The following is a 15848-nucleotide window of genomic DNA, read 5'->3' as shown; positions in this document are numbered from 1 at the left end:
TTCTGTGTCTTTTCTGTGTGGATTTCATGGGAACATTTTCTTTTAGGTTGTTAGAAGAGGCCCAACTGCAGGACTTGGAGAAGGCCTTGGTTTTGGCCAACCCAAAAGCCTCCCTTTGGCATAAGGGAGAGGAGCCCCGGTACATTCAGGGACACCTTGTTTCAACTGACCTCTCTTCCAGCGTGACCGCTGTCTGTGGGGTGGTGCTGCCCAAACAACCCTCCGGCCCTGGAGAGCAGGTATTATAGCCTCAGTAGGTCAGGGTCCGTGAGTCATGTGGGGTCCACATTGAGTTTACTAAAGTGCTGTTCCATTTTAGAAGTGTTTATGGAGAAATGAAGATAGATTCACCTTGAGTTTCTCCAAGGTATTCCTTTCATCTCTCTTAAATCTGAAACTGGAAATATAATGCCACCTCTGTTACACCTTGAACTTTAGCAGAACTCGAAGCTGCCATTGTTACACAGTCCTGTGGTCCCAGCCTTTGGGGAGGCTGAGGCAAGAGGATCTCGAGGCCTGCATTAAATAATGCAGCAAGGCTCTGTCTCAAAAATGGAAAATAATAAAATAACAGATGAAGGCTGGCGCTGAAACAGACTTCAGGACTGGGGATATAGCCTGGTGGGAAAGCACTTGATAGGCTAGGCCAGGATCGCTAGACAAACAGCAGTTCTCGCTGTACCTGAAAAAACTAGATGCATTTGAAGCAGTGTATTCTCTCAGTGCCCAGGTTTTCCCAGTTCTCTGCATCTGTGCAAGTGATACAGCATAACATGTACTTCACATGTAGCAACTAGACTGCTAGCTCATGCATTGTTGATTTTTTAAGGTCTTACAAATTTTTGTGTGTAGGTGTGTGTACCTGAGTATGTTTTGTCAACTACATGAGTGCCAAAGCCCGTGGAGGTGAGAGTTTGTGTTGGAGACCCTGGAACTGTAGCTAAAGCCCTGGCATTGTTAATCTTAAGTATAAAATTATAGAATGTTGGAGAGTACTAAAACAAAAGCTCCTGGTGATTTGTGAGGCTCTTAAATCTATTTGAAAATTATCCTTTGGCTGGAGAGTGCTCCAGTGTTAAGAGCCTTTACTGGGCCAGGTGTGGTGGTGTATGTCTTTAATTCATGCACTCAGGAAGCTGAGGCAGCCTTTGTATTTGAGGCAAGAGTAAGACCCTGCTTCAAACAAACAAAAGAGATAACATTGCTCCAGCACCTTTGGCAGTGCCAGCCCACAGCTGCATATGACTCCAGGTCCAGAGGAACAGATGCCTTCTTCTGGACTCCATAGGCAGCAAGCACCCCTGTGGTGCACAAACATACACAGAGTGCCCATACACATAAGGTGATTGGGAAATTTACGCAAAAAAAAAAAAAAGCTTTTTTAAACCTTTTCTCTACACAAAAATAACATTAAAAATATGAAGAAATTATCCTAAATTTGGTTAGCATGCTTGTTATTGTAAAGTCATTAGAAGCATTGTTACAGAACTTTTTCTTGTGTCTCTTGGGAGAAGGTCTTTTATTAAATAGGCTTCCTCTTTTTCACTTTTCTCCTTAGGCAAGTGACAGAAGTTCTTCACGGGAACAGGAGTTGACTCTTAAGTCCTTTGTGTTGGTTGAGTCTGTGTGTAAAAATCTTCAGACCCTTGCTGTTGCGGTGGCTTCTCAGAATGCAGTGTTGCTGGAGGGACCAATAGGAAGTGGCAAAACTGCCTTAGTTGAACATTTAGCTGCACTGACAGGTAGAAGAAAACCTCAGCTTCTCAAAGTCCAGCTTGGAGATCAGACAGACAGTAAGGTAATTAAGAAGTTGCAAGTATTTCTGGGTTTGTGTGTTTGCAAATTTCAGTGTTCTAATAGTTTTGCTAAGGGAACATAGAAATGGTTGTTGCCCTTACTTTTGGCTTTTGGGATAAGCTTTGTAAACCTCACACGCCTCCTTTCCTTGTTGAAATTTTATAGACTTGTCAAAGGAAGTAGCCTTGTTATCTCGAATGTATGGTTTCTGTAATTAACCTCTTTCCCACAGATGCTACTGGGCATGTATCGTTGTACAGATGTCCCTGGAGAGTTTGTATGGCAACCTGGCACCCTGACACAGGCAGCCACAAAAGGCCACTGGATCCTTCTGGAGGATATTGACTATGCTCCATTAGATGTGGTACGTCATCTTGCTAAACCCTTTGCTCTACGCATCTTGTCTTTGGAGAACATTTTATCCACAGTGCCTGGGGATGGGTTGGTGTTTCACTAGGTATGCTGTAGGAAGCTCTTTCATAGTTACCTGCCTAATCTGATTAAAGACATTTAATTGGGTTAAAAAATGGGTTTCTTCGTCTGTCTCCTATTAGAGTATTCATTAAATGTTTTGTGCTATTTCTTGTATTGGTTGAGTATAGTGAGCAGTCTTATTACCTGGTGGGCAACTGTTAGCGATACATGGGGAACTTTGAGATCCTGCTTTCCAGATGTGGCAGCTGTAGACTGGGGGGGTGAGGACAAATGAAGGCAGAAATAATGTGCTTGCATCTGTTTGCTGAAGAAATAAGTACTGATTATGGATTGTAGGTTTTTTTTGTTTTTTGTTTTCTTTCCTCCCCAAAAAAGGGTTTCTCTGTGTAGCCCTGACTGTCCTGGAATTCACTCTGTAGACCCAGGCTGGCCTTGAATTCATAGAGCTCCGCCTGCCTCTGCCTCCTGAGAAAGGGATTAAAGGCGTGAGCCACCACCACCTGATTTGAGACACTTTTCATTCTACAGCTGTGAAATTCGCTGTGTAGCCCATGCTGACCTTGGGCTGGCATTGCTCTTGCCCTAATGGTGGGCTATTTTGACTTTTAGAAAGATCGCTTCTGCAGTGAAGTGGTAGTCTTTGTTTCCTCTGAAATCCTTAACTATGACCACAAAGATGTACTAAGGGTTAAGGTGTTTTTCTTTAGATAGATTTTTTTTTTAAGATTGATTTTAATATTTTTACAAATGACTCTTCAAGTTAAGTGCATATTGAATTTTGCATCCTGGAGAAGAAAATAATGGTTATGTGTTAGACATTACTGTTCCACCAAATCTAGCTCATTCTTTAAGACTTAGTGAGTATTTTCATCTTTGGAGCAGGTTCAGTGATTTCTTCTGAATTAAGCTTATTATGCTGTGTGGTCATTTGCATTTCTCCCATCTGTTGTAAGACCCTTGGCTTTTAAGTCCTGTTTGCATCCTACTGTCTTGCTTGGTTCTGGGCCCCACTAAGCACTCAGTGAATATTGAGTAAATATTGCAGTGTAGATAACTCAGAAAAGCCACATGGCATTTGATTAGAAAGATCTGATTGTGAAAACTGGGTGGAGTTTCCTTTAAGGATATACCCATCATGTGGAGACGGTTTTTGTTTGTTCATAGCTTCTGTCTCAATGTGGTTTTATGATTTAGGTTTCTGTGTTGATTCCTCTGCTGGAAAATGGAGAGCTTTTGATTCCTGGCCAAGGTGATTGTCTGAAAGTAGCTCCTACATTTCAGTTATTTGCAACCAGGAGGTATGTATGCCTGACTTTGCTGTTCCCATTTTGAAACCTCTTCTTGATGCTGTATATTGGAGCCTCTATGATTATCCCCCAAAACCCGGACATGAGCGGATGCCATACAACTTAGAGAGACTTGAATTCAGTTTTCAGCTCTATCACTTGTGGTCCCAGTTGATTGAGCAAGGAACATTAAGAGGCTTTTCCTTGTACATTAAAAGAAAATAATGACATATTCTTGGGGCAGTATGGTTAATATGTAAGCATGTAGTTTGTCTAGAATAAACATTTAATATATATCCCCCTTATTCTGGAAATTTATAACAATTTCCAAATGTTGCTTTTGGTAACAAGCAATGAACTTATTATTAAACATGCTGATACCCTCAAGTATGTTTTGTTGCAGTCATTTATGCTTTACAGAAGAGTCTTATCATTGAGATCTGAACACCCCATGGCATTATTTGCAGTGATTTAAAAATACTCTGGTGAAAATTCCTTCGCTCCTTTTTTTAAATACTCGTGCATCAAATGGCAGCCTTTACATAATTGTATAACAGTTACCCCATTTATCTATGAGTTCCCTTACCATGGTTTTAGTTGCTCAGTCATCAGTTGGATTTGAAAATCTTAAGTGGAATATTACAGAAATAAGAATCCATAGCTTTTGTAATATTTTTCTAATTGATTATTTTAGAGTTTTGTTGTAGATACTTGCTGCATAACGCAGGCTGCCCTCAAACTCAGTTAAGCAGCTTCAGTTTCTCCCAGGTGTGAGCATAATATGTATCACACCATACCCGCCTTTATTCTTGTTTATTATCTCTTGCTTTGCCTAATTAATAAAACTTTACTATTGGTGTCTGTATGTACGTTTTGTACTGTCTGGTTTCTGTCATCCTTCATAGGTCTTGGGGGTTTGTGTCCCACAGATGAAGTAAATTGACTATAGCTAGACTAACATGAAACCTGAATGTTACATGTGTCGCTATTTGTATTTTTTTCCTCAAAAATGCAGGCTCTTGAGCTGTGGAGGAAGTTGGTACCGGCCTCTGAATAGTCATGCTACTATGCTAGACAAGTACTGGACCAAAATTCACCTGGATAATCTGGACAAGAAAGAATTGAATGAGGTATCCAGTTTTGCAGATCAAGAATGCTTCTCATTTTTATTTTTTGTTATGAAAAATTCCAGAAGCTCCTCTTAGATGGAAATAGAGGAAGTAGTCCAGAGGAGCATCCCTAATTAGAATATCTGAAATCTAGAATGGAATCTAGAATGAAATCTAGAACGTGCCAGTTTGAAGCTCTCTACTGCAGTGTTAAGTAGCTATTGAAGCCAATAGGACTACACATTGTGCTTTAAATTCTACTTCGGTCTTTTAAAACTTAACTGCTTTTTGTCAATGACTCTTATTTTATGGTCGGCTTTAATTTTTTTCCTATATAACTTTTTCGTTTATTTTTAGCTAAGATTGCATAATGAAGCTGATAGAATTATATTCAGGATTAAACAAAGTAGTACTTGTGGAGTTAATTTGGGTACTTGAGTACCTATGGCTTGGTTATTTGGGTATCTGGATTTTGTTCTCTAAACTATTTTGGATGACTAGAATGTCATACAGTTTAGTGAAAGTCATGGGGAAAGGTCATGGAATTTTAAGAATGGGTGGAGGCAAAGACAGGTGAGGGTACAAATTACTATGCTTGGTAAAGATGAAATATTTTACAGAGAAATCTATTTTTTTGGTTGACTAGTATCAGCAGTTGTGTGTTTTCCCCATCCCTGCACTAGGGCCGGGGCTCAACTCCTTACTCAGACTAGGGCACCATTCTGCCATTCTGTAGGGTGGGTACTGTCAGCTGTTCAATTTTCTTTCTTTTTCTCCTGGATCAGATTCTTCAGAGCAGATATCCAAGCCTTTTGGCTGAAACTGATCATTTACTTGACATTTACCTTGAGCTTACTGGAGAAAAACATTGCTGTCCAAGTGACAGTTCTGTTGACTGTGAACAGGCTCCACAGAAAGTTTCGAGAGAAAACAGAAGAGTGGTCCTGGAGGGAAGAGAACTATCTCTAAGGTACCTGACTACATACTGCTTTCAGTTGATACTTTAAAAACAGCTTTGCTGGAAACTTCTTCCAGTTAGAAGCAGATGATCCTGACAAGTCAAGTTTACAGATTAAACCTATGAGTTTTATCATGAAATCAGATCCCCCTTTGAGCGGGGTCGGGCACATGCATCTAATTCTAGCATTCTAAGAGCCTGAGGCAGGAGGATCTTGCAGGGTAGTCCAGGCTGTATAGCGAGTCTAGGATTTAGAGCTCACGTAGCTCAAAAACAAAGTTTTAAAGATTAACTTAAATGTTTACCTTAGTCATTCTCTCAATAGAAGTCCTTTATTAATAGATCTTTTGGCAGGGGTGGCACTTAAGACAGAGTCTGTAGTGGAACTTATTTTATAGCTCAGTTTGGCCTTTGAACTTAGAGAGATCTGCCTGTATCTGCCTCCCGAGTGGGAGAAAGGTCACCACACTTGGCTGAAGTAAGCCTTTCTGGATTTGTTCCATGTAATGAGTTCTTTGCCTCAGCTCTCCATTCTCAGTGGGAATTAGGAGTGAGTGGGTCCCCTGAATTTGGTAGTATTTAGTCTCTTTCCCTCCTTGTTACTTTGTCTGACATGGTTACAGGAGAAATGAGTATGGTTAAGGACTTAACCTCTAGTACTTTCTCTTCCACACTGGTAGAAGATTAGGGAGATTTAGACTTAAGAAGGCTAAATAATAACTTGGCATCTCTTTAGCCTATATTTTTTTGTTTGCTTGCTTGCTTTTAAGGGATCTCCTGAACTGGTGTAATAGAATCGCTCATGGCTTTGACAGTACATCTTCATCAGCATCATTACATGTTTTTCAGGAGGTAAGATACTGTTGGTTGTCTTCTAGCTACCATTTACTTCCCTTAGCCATTTAAAGCTGAGCTGCCTTCAAGCTAGTCAGATATAGTGAATAACTACCTTAAAACAGGTGTTACTGTAGAAGAGGTAGGGTTTCACAGTGGACGTGAGGCGAAAGCTTGACAGAATGGGCCGGTGTGGTGCATCACAGTGCCTCTAGAGCTGGGTCTTTTTATTCTTTATTCACTTATTTTATGTGCCTTGGTGTTTGGCCTGGATGTATGTCTGTGTGAGATGTGGGATCCTCTGCAACTGGAATTACAGACAGTTGTGAGGTGTCATCTGGGTGCTGGTAATTGAACTCAGGTCCTCTGGAAGAGCAACTCTTAACTACTGATCTAGCTCTCTAGACCGAGCTGTGGTCTTTATAGTCTATGTAGTCTCTCCAAATCTGTATCTTTGGTTTAGTGTCTGTCCAGTCTTTAGGGGATAATTCTATTATAAACTGATAATGAGTTTAATATTTGCCTCACAAAAGGTGAATTCTTGCCATATGAGACTCTCACTTCCTTAAATCTCTTTAAATCTGACATTGGCACAGGAGTCCAGTTAGCTCTTATAGAGAGCCTCTATCATTTGGCAGTTCCTGTTAGGTTACTGGCAATATTAGGTTGGTTGTTTGAAAACCTTAGGCTGTTCCTCTCTAACCTTGTAAAATGCAGTTTGTGTGCATGTGTGTTACATGCATGTCTGGTATCTGTGGAAGTCAAAGTAAGGCTTTGGAGTCCTTGGAATTGGAATTACAGTTGATTGTGAGCCACCATGTGCGTGCTGGTTTCTCTGTGATAGCAGCAAGTTTGTCGCTGCCCCCCCATAAAAGAGAATGCAAAAGCAAATCTCTGATAACTTTCTGTAAAATTCCATCTGTCTCTTTAGTTTTTTAAAAATATTTACTTACTTATTTGTTTGTTTGTTTATTTATTATATATGCAATATTCTATCTGTGTGTATGCCTGCAGGCCAGAAGAGGGCACCAGACCTCATTACAGATGGTTATGAGCCACCATGTGGTTGCTGGGAATTGAACTCAGGACCTTTGGAAGAGCAGGCAATGCTCTTAACCTCTGAGCCATTTCTCCAGCCCCAGTCTCTTTAGTTTTTGCTCAATTTCCTATTCTGTAATACTCTGGAGAGGGCTAATTGTGACTTTCAAATGCTGACATAAATACGATCATGCAGTATGTTGTATTTTGAATCCACCTGCCTCACTCTGCATATTTTCATGATTAGTCCTTGTAGCATTCATTCCTTTTTAGACAGAATAGTATTCCAGTTGCTTATATATGTGATATTTCATTTTTTCATTAATCTGCTGCCAATGGAACTTTATGCTTTTATCTTTTGGCCATTGTGAAATATGCTTCTCTGTTTATATTATTTTATTAGTGAATAAACAGAATTTGTTGAAAATAGAGTATTTGTGCTATAATTTCTGTATGATGGCAGTCATTGTGGTAAGGGTTTTTTGTTTGAGCTGCTGTACCCACAGTCAAGAAGCAGCAAGAACTTAACTCAGTGATATTATATCATTTACTCAATAATGGATTGCTTTGCAAAAGGTTTTTTAATTTTTTGTGTGTATGTCCGGCTGCCTGTCTGTGGGTTCATGATTATAAATGCAGGTACCTACAAAGACCAGAAGATTGCATCAGATCCTCTAGTACTGAGGTTACACGCGATTGTGAGCAGTCCAACAGTAGTGCTGGAAACTGATTCTGATCCTCTGCTGGAGCGGGGCCACCGCGCCATCTCCTCAGCCCAATGTGTTACTCTTAAAATCAGTTGACATTTCCCTTGGTTGTTTTCATAGGCTCTGGACTGTTTCACTGCCATGCTTTCTGAGCAGACAAAAAAATTGAAAATGGCAGAAATTATTGGAAGCAAACTGAACATTTCCAAGAAAAAGGTATGTGCTGCTTGCATGTTGGAAGAAGGCTGGGCTGCTTGACTCTGTTCCTTCCCAAAGGTGGCCTTTTCACTGTTGGTTCCTCTTTATACATTAGTGGTCCATTTCTACCTGTCAGGGATAGGAAACTTCCAATGTAATTCTCTGGTGTCATACATTCTTAAAATGAGTTTACTCCTGATTCCCAGATATTATACATACCTTGTTCTCTGGTGTTTTAGTGACCATTTTGTTTTCTTGGTAGGAATGATCTTAGTAAAATCTTAGTCTATGCTTTCTTGTACAGATTTTTCTTACTATTTTAGTATTATGTATTTCTTTTTTATGCAGTGCCTCACTGTGTAGCTCTTTCTGGCCTGGAGCACACAGATCTGTCTGCCTCCAGAGTGCTGGGAATAGAGATGTGTGCCAGTACCCCCAGCTTATTGTTTTTTCCTAAAGATGAAAAACAAAATAGTTCCAATGAATGCAAATAACTACGTTCATTAGGTTCAACACTGAGATTGGTGATATCCTGCCTTTTACTTTCTAGATCAAGATATGTGTTTTGGAATGGCTGAGATTGTTACCCAGTGGTAGTGTTTGTGCTCAACATTCATGAGGTCTTGGATTTGGTGTACAGAGGGGAAATATATGTAATATTTAAAAGGGATAAGCCTTTGGGTAATGGTATTGGTATTGTTGAAGCCTGCAGAAATGTCTGAGTTAATCAAGGCATTCTTCCTTGAAACATCATGTCAGTGATTGCAATAGTGTAAACAGGTGTGTTGAGCGTTTGCGGTAGTAGGGGTGGTTTTGGCTCAGAAGTGGAGTACCCAAAAGAACTTACCTGGTAAGTGTGTTCATCATAGTAAGCAAAGGACATGAAACCACCATGGTTGGGTTATATGATTCAGTGTTTACTGACTGGGGCAGGCAGTGACTCCCTTGAAGCATTTTGCCTCTTTTCTTTGGCCCAAACCTAAGCTTTATTCTGGGTTCTTTTCGTGATCAGGTAAGAGATGAATGACTTCTCTGTAGGAGCCTCTGCTGCGGCTTTTCTTCCTCATACCTTGGATTCTTACCCTGTGTTAGAAATGTAAAACTGACCAACACATAGTGAAAGAACAATGTACATTTTGTTAGGAGTGGGATTTTTTTCTCTAAGGTTTTGGTAAATATTAGTGTGTTCACTTTATCTAGGCAGAGTCTTATTTGAGTGATACTTTGCTTCCTGTTGCTGTGATCTAGTCCCCCAGACAAAGCAGCTTAAGAAAGGGTTTATTTTGGTCACAGTTCCATGTGAGAGTCCCTTCAAGACAGGACAGTTGCAGACAGGAGCTTGGGAGAGCGGGTCAGAGTGCATCTACAATCAAGAACAGCAAGGAATACTTCAATGTTGATGCTCAGCTTGCCTTCATTTACGTACTCCAGGGCACCTGCCTAGAGTCAGTTAACATATGAGGACCATCCTTAGCAGGCAGGGCCAGAGCCTTTGTCTTCTGTCAGGTTGACAACTAACACTGTCTTTCCTACCACTTCTTGGATGTGTGGTCAGGGTTTAAATAAGCATTTAAACAACTTGAAAAGTAAAAGAAACCGTTGATATACGCTAACTTGGGTTTCTTGAAAGTAGACACTGTTTTCAGGGTAGAAGGGCTGATGAGAAATGTGCATTAAGATACTTTGACTAAGGAAATGTTTAAAAGCAGGTAAGTTTTTAACTTAATTGAAATCTTTCTCTCCCACAGGCTGAATTTTTCTGTAAACTTTATAAACCAGAAATTGTCATTAATGAGTTAGACGTTCAAGTAGGTCGAGTGCGACTTCTGCGGAAACAGAGTGAAGCTGTTCACATACAGAAGTAAGTAGAGTTCTCGAGCCTGCGGATTGTGTCTGATCTGAGCATGCTTGCTTAGGTGCATGTTGAGGAATACTAATTTCCCAGAATGCGTTCTGGGAACTAGATGTTAATAGCTGTTAGCAACTTGGGACGAACAGGAGGAGGTCCTTGATCTGTTTTATTACAGTTTATTTAGTGAAGTAAAGCTCAGGTGGATATCAGGCTGTACTAGTGCGTCAGTTCCTTGTTGGCTTGTATCATACAAATTTCTAAATAATGTGTATTGGAAATGTGTTTTTGACATGGTGCTATTTGAGGTGTGTAGCAATCATACCAGCCATTGAAGTGAAAGACCCACCACAAGGTAATATGATCAGTGTTGTCGCAAGACAAGTCGTATTCACAGATTCTGTTTAGACTACTTCAGTGTGAAGACAGTATTAATACATTATAATTTTGTGTATTGTTCAAATACTTCCAAGATACATTTTTTATGTTGTATATATGTATGATGTGTGTATGTGGTTTTGTGTGCTATGGCATGCAGTGTAAAAGTCACAGGATGACTTTGGGGTGTCAGTTCTTCTCCTACCATTTTGTGCTTTTAAGGAAGCAAACGCTGGTGGTTAGTCTTTCAGTGTGGGCAGTAAATGGTTTTATGTGCTGAGCTTTCTCCAGTCCCTACGTAGGTTAGGTATTGAGGCCAGTGTTGATAGTCATTTGTTCAAGAATATGCCATGCAGATTATGTCTTATGTTTTGTGTGTTCATAACCTAGCATCTTATCCACAGGTAATAATGTATGTGACACTTACCAGATGAATGAATGCTTAGTGTTTGTAGAGCAGAGTAAATTTTTAGATTGTATGTTAGAATATGATGACAATCACTCTGGCTTATTTTCTCATTTCCCTTTGGATTGGTTTTCTTACATCCAGCACTAAGTAAAGGTTGAAGCCTGCATGTTTGTTTTTCCCCTTTACTTCCTTTGTTTCACTGCTGGACTCATACAAGATAGGCAAGCACTGAGCTATGTTCCTGGTTGTTAGCTGTGAGTAGGATATTTTAGATTGCTTGGGCTGCCTTAAAACTTGTTATTTTTCTGCCCAAGTCATCATGCCTGACCCAGCCAACTTGTAAATCCCCTTTTCCTTTTCCTAGGAAGAAGTCCACTTTTGCTGCTACCCGCCCATCCTCTGTTCTCCTTGAGCAGCTTGCAGTGTGTGTCAGTCAAGGGGAACCTGTATTGTTAGTGGGAGAGACTGGAACTGGTAAAACCTCCGCTGTCCAACACTTGGCTCATGCCACAGGTATTGAGAGGCTTGGGTGGTAAGAGGTGGGCATAGACCTTAACTTGTAGACTAGGACTGGCCTCAGTTACCCGTGTGCTTGTATTATTTGCATGTATTACCATGCCTGAGTGTATGTTGTTGTTTTCTTCTAAATAATAAATCTAAGTTTATTAAAGTTTGAAGTGGACTTATTCCACTTATATTTGGTTTTCCTGGAAATACCGACCACTATTAACAAATCGGCATTATCTTAATTATTTTATTGTCTCTATATACACACAAACACAGACATGCTTACATGTATATGTTGTTTCAAAATCAGATTGTATTTTGATGTATATATGAAATATATACTGTTTTCCTTGTGGTATAGCCCAGGTTGACCTCCTGCTTATGAGCCTCTGCCTTCTTGGATAACAATACAGGTCGATGGCAAGACTTGCTTATGTTTACACTTAATTATGTTTATGTTTTAAATGCCTTTCTCTTTTTAATGGTCAAGTAGTATTTTATACTGTGGATATTGATTTAATCCTAATTAAATTTATCGAAGGATCTTTTTGTTTGCTTTTTATTTTTTGTGTTTTTGAGACAAGGTATTACTATGTATTTCTGACTGTCCTGGAACTCACTATGTAGACCAGGCTGGCCTCCTTCAACAGAGATTCACTTGCCTCTGCCCCTGTAGTCCTGGGATTAAAGATATTTGCCACTACCACCCAGCTGAAGGATCTTTTTGTTGGTTTCAATTTTTAGATATTAAAGACTTCTAAGACTTCTGAAGTTAACTGAGAAGTCAAAGAAAATGCATTTGTGTAAACTTGCCCTGCCTTCTTAAGGAATGTGTTGTGATTTTTCTCAGTAAGCTTTCTTTTCTCTCTCTTTTTTCTTTCTTTCATTTGGTTTTTTGAAACAAGTCCTCACTGTGTAGCTCCAGCTTGTGTAGAATTCACTTTGTAGACCAGGCTGGCCTGGAATGCATCGAGGTCTGCTCGATATTAAAGACATGCACCATCACTGCCTCGCTCCTTTTAAATGTTTGAAGTAATTCTTTTGCTCTGTTTCTTAAAGGTCACCGTTTGCGAGTTGTGAATATGAATCAACAAAGTGACACCGCAGACCTTCTTGGAGGGTAAGTGTGGTTCACACACTGTTACAGTACTGCATCATGTTCACTGCTTGGAGGGTAAGTGTGGTTCACCCACTGTTACAGTACTACGTCATGTTCACTGCTTGGAGGGTAAGTGTGGTTCACCCACTGTTACAGTACTACGTCATGTTCACTGCTTGGAGGGTAAGTGTGGTTCACCCACTGTTACAGTACACATCATGTTCACTGCTGGAGTTGGAAAATAGTTTTCTTACAGAAAGCATGTCTAGCCTGCTTGGAGGTTATGCCAAGACCTGTACCCCTTTCTGCGTCACAGTGCAGTTTGTTCTTGAGCCAGAGTCTCACTGTATAGTCATGGCTGGTCTGGAACTAATTATATAGACCAAGGTGGCTGCTAGCACATGTGCCACTGTGCTGGTATATGTAACCCAGGATTGGAATAGCTGGTGTGTGAGCTTGAGAATGCATGTGTGCCATAGCACACACATGGAAGACAGAGGACAAGTTGCACTGCATAGTATTAGATTAATTTATTTTTGTGTGCTTGAGGGTGCATATCTGCCAGAGCAGGAAGGCAATTTCCATGAGTTCATTTTCTCTCTCACCCTCTAAATGCTGGAGTTGTCAAGCAACAAGCACCTTTACCCACTGAGCCATCTCATTGGCCCCTCTCTTAAATTTAAATGACACTTGAGGTTCTTGTGTTCATAGAAATATTTAAGTTACCAAATAAACAGTTATTTATTGTTCTTTGTTTTTTGAGGCAGGGTCTCTCTGTAGTCTTGACTAGCCTAGAACTCACTATGTAGACCAGAGTGGCTTTGAACTCAGAGAGCCACCAGTCCCTGCTTAGTGAGATTAAAGGCATGTACCACCAGGCCTGGGTCAAAGATAATGCTCTTGATGGAGAAAGTTTAAAAAAAAAAAAACAAAACAGAAAGTTATGTGACCCAATGCTTATGTTGATCCAAGGAGGCAGTTCAGGGTCTTTTCTCTTTTTCTTTCTTCTTTTCTTTTCTTTTTTTTCTTTTTCTCTCCCCGAGACAGGGTTTCTCTGTAGCTTTGGAGCCTGTCCTGGAACTAGTAGATCAGGCTTGCCTTAAACTCACAGAGATCCACTCGCCTCTGCCTCCCGGGTGCTGGGATTAAGGGCGGGCGCCACCACCGCCCAGCCAGTTATGGAGTCTTAATCCTTGATCTACAGAAATGTTTTTGCAGGTCTGGTTTTTAACCAGACACGTCTATAATACTATCTATCTTATTTAAATATGTCTAGACATGTTTCTGTTAAAATATGTCTTTAGCAATTAGCAATTTATGAGTATTCTTAACACAAATGATATTAATCTTGCATCACTGAATATGGTCTGAGTCCATGCTCTAAGAATTGGTAGTATTTTGCCAGCCATTGTAAGGAAGGTCATTTTGTTGTCTTTTTCCTGTTGTTTTGGGGGTTTAACCAACCCTCTAGTGCCTTCATATACAAGGTAAGTAAGTATACCAATATATCAAGCATGTAGAAATCTGACTGTACCTTGATAACAATGAAGAATTTGAACCATTGCTTCTTAAAGTACAGTTTTGTTTCTGTACAACCTTGGGGAATAGAAGATAATCTTTTTTTTTCTGTTTTATACAATATCCTTAGTTACCAAAGGAAATCGTTACATTTTTATGTAGGTGGAAACATGCCTTATTTTCTGAAACCATGTCTTTTATTTTATGTGACTATCTTATTTAAAATGAGCAGGCCGAAGATAATTTTGGGGAAAAAAAAACCCCAAAATTTAGTAATAAACCATGAGATATGGTAAACTCCTAGGCTGGAGAGATGGCTCAGAGGTTAAAAGCACTGGCTGTTCTTCTAGAGGTCCTAAATTCACTTCCCAGCAACCACATGGTGGCTCACAACCATATGTAAGGATATCTGGTGCCCTCTTCTGGCCTACAGACAGGGCACTGTATACATACATAATAAGTAAATAAATCTTTAAAAGAAAAAGAGAGATGGCAATATTCTATTCCTGAGATGTATAGTTAGTTTCATTTTTTTATATCCATGCTAAATACATTTAAATATAACTACTATATTAAAAATGTAAAACTTCTGTAGGCCTGAGTGGTTTACAAATCTGTCTTTGTAAAGACATCTATTCCAAGTAAAGGTACTTTAGAATAAAGAGCTTTAAAGCCTTTCAGGTTATTTCCACTGAGATGGCTTTCTGATTGTCAGTCTGTGTGTTTATTACCCCAATGCTCTTTGTGTGTGTATGTTTTTAATTTATTTATTTATTATATATACACATGCCAGAAGAGGGCACCAGATCTCATTACAGATGGCTGTGAGCCACCGTGTGGTTGCTGGGAATTGAACTCAGGTCCTCTGGAAGAGGCTCTTAACCTCTGAGCCATCTCTCCAGCCCCATGTGGTTTGTTTTTGAAACAGTATTTTTTATTCTATGAGAATTTTATACAATTGCTTTGAATATAATGACTTTCTAACTCCTCCCATAACCACTCTGTCTTATTTTCCATCCCTTCCTTCCCAAATTTGAGATTTTTTTCTTTTAATTTTCTTAAATTTCCTCTCCCAAGTCCAGTTTGTGTTTCCCAGCTAATTAGTGGCTCTTGTTCTTTTGTTTGGTTGGTTCCTTGTTGTTGTTCTTAGAAAGTTTTACTATGTAACCCAGGCTGGCCTTAAACTCAGAATAATAAATGAGAATATACACAGCTCTGCATAGAGAGAGCACTTGTGTAACATCAGGAAAACCCAGAGTTTGATTTTTGATAATGAGGGTTGATGACATTTATCATTTAAAACAAATCAAAAAACAAAGGCCTAGGTAAGGTACAGTGGCACAGGCCTGTAATTCCAGTATTTGGAAAGCAGGAGGAGAATCCACTAGTGAAGAAAGTTTGGTGTTCCATTATTTTATTCTCTGCTCAAAGCTAAAAGTAGCATTTGTCCCTGGGCAACCAGGGCCTGCATCTGCCACCCATAAAAATTTCTTGAAACCAGGTTTGTCACCAAGTTTCATATATGGGTTCATTTAAATATGATTGATAGCAAAATAAATAACATACCTTTTGTTTTCCAGGTAGAAATTTCAGACTTTTCATAGTGCTTTTCATCTAAAATATTTAATTTTCATTATAAATCTGTCAAATTGTTGGAGTGGTAAGATCGATCACAGGTGAAGACTTAGGAGATTCTGTGTTGTCATATTTCTGATTTTGGTTAGTT

The 15848-nt window shown here is 39.6% G+C and overlaps 1 protein-coding gene across 3 annotated transcripts in view; it reads left to right on the top strand.

The window, feature by feature from the left end:
* Mdn1 (midasin AAA ATPase 1) overlaps nt 1-15848 on the top strand; it is a 129761-nt gene that overhangs the window by 13294 nt on the left and 100619 nt on the right. For all 3 annotated transcript variants that reach the window (XM_087897210.1, XM_087897209.1, XM_087897208.1), the window contains exons 5-15: nt 47-239; nt 1559-1798; nt 2030-2161; nt 3427-3530; nt 4534-4648; nt 5413-5597; nt 6356-6437; nt 8285-8380; nt 10111-10223; nt 11363-11511; nt 12565-12625. In XM_087897210.1, the coding sequence (XP_087753336.1) occupies nt 47-239; nt 1559-1798; nt 2030-2161; nt 3427-3530; nt 4534-4648; nt 5413-5597; nt 6356-6437; nt 8285-8380; nt 10111-10223; nt 11363-11511; nt 12565-12625 (1470 nt within the window). The remainder of the gene's footprint in view (nt 1-46; nt 240-1558; nt 1799-2029; nt 2162-3426; nt 3531-4533; nt 4649-5412; nt 5598-6355; nt 6438-8284; nt 8381-10110; nt 10224-11362; nt 11512-12564; nt 12626-15848) is intronic.

This window comes from Myodes glareolus, chromosome 16 (assembly GCF_982192425.1).
Source record: "Myodes glareolus chromosome 16, mMyoGla1.1, whole genome shotgun sequence".
Lineage (NCBI taxonomy): Eukaryota > Metazoa > Chordata > Mammalia > Rodentia > Cricetidae > Myodes > Myodes glareolus.
The sequence above is the reverse complement of the archived record's forward strand: the minus strand, read 5'-3'. Positions and strand labels throughout refer to the sequence as shown.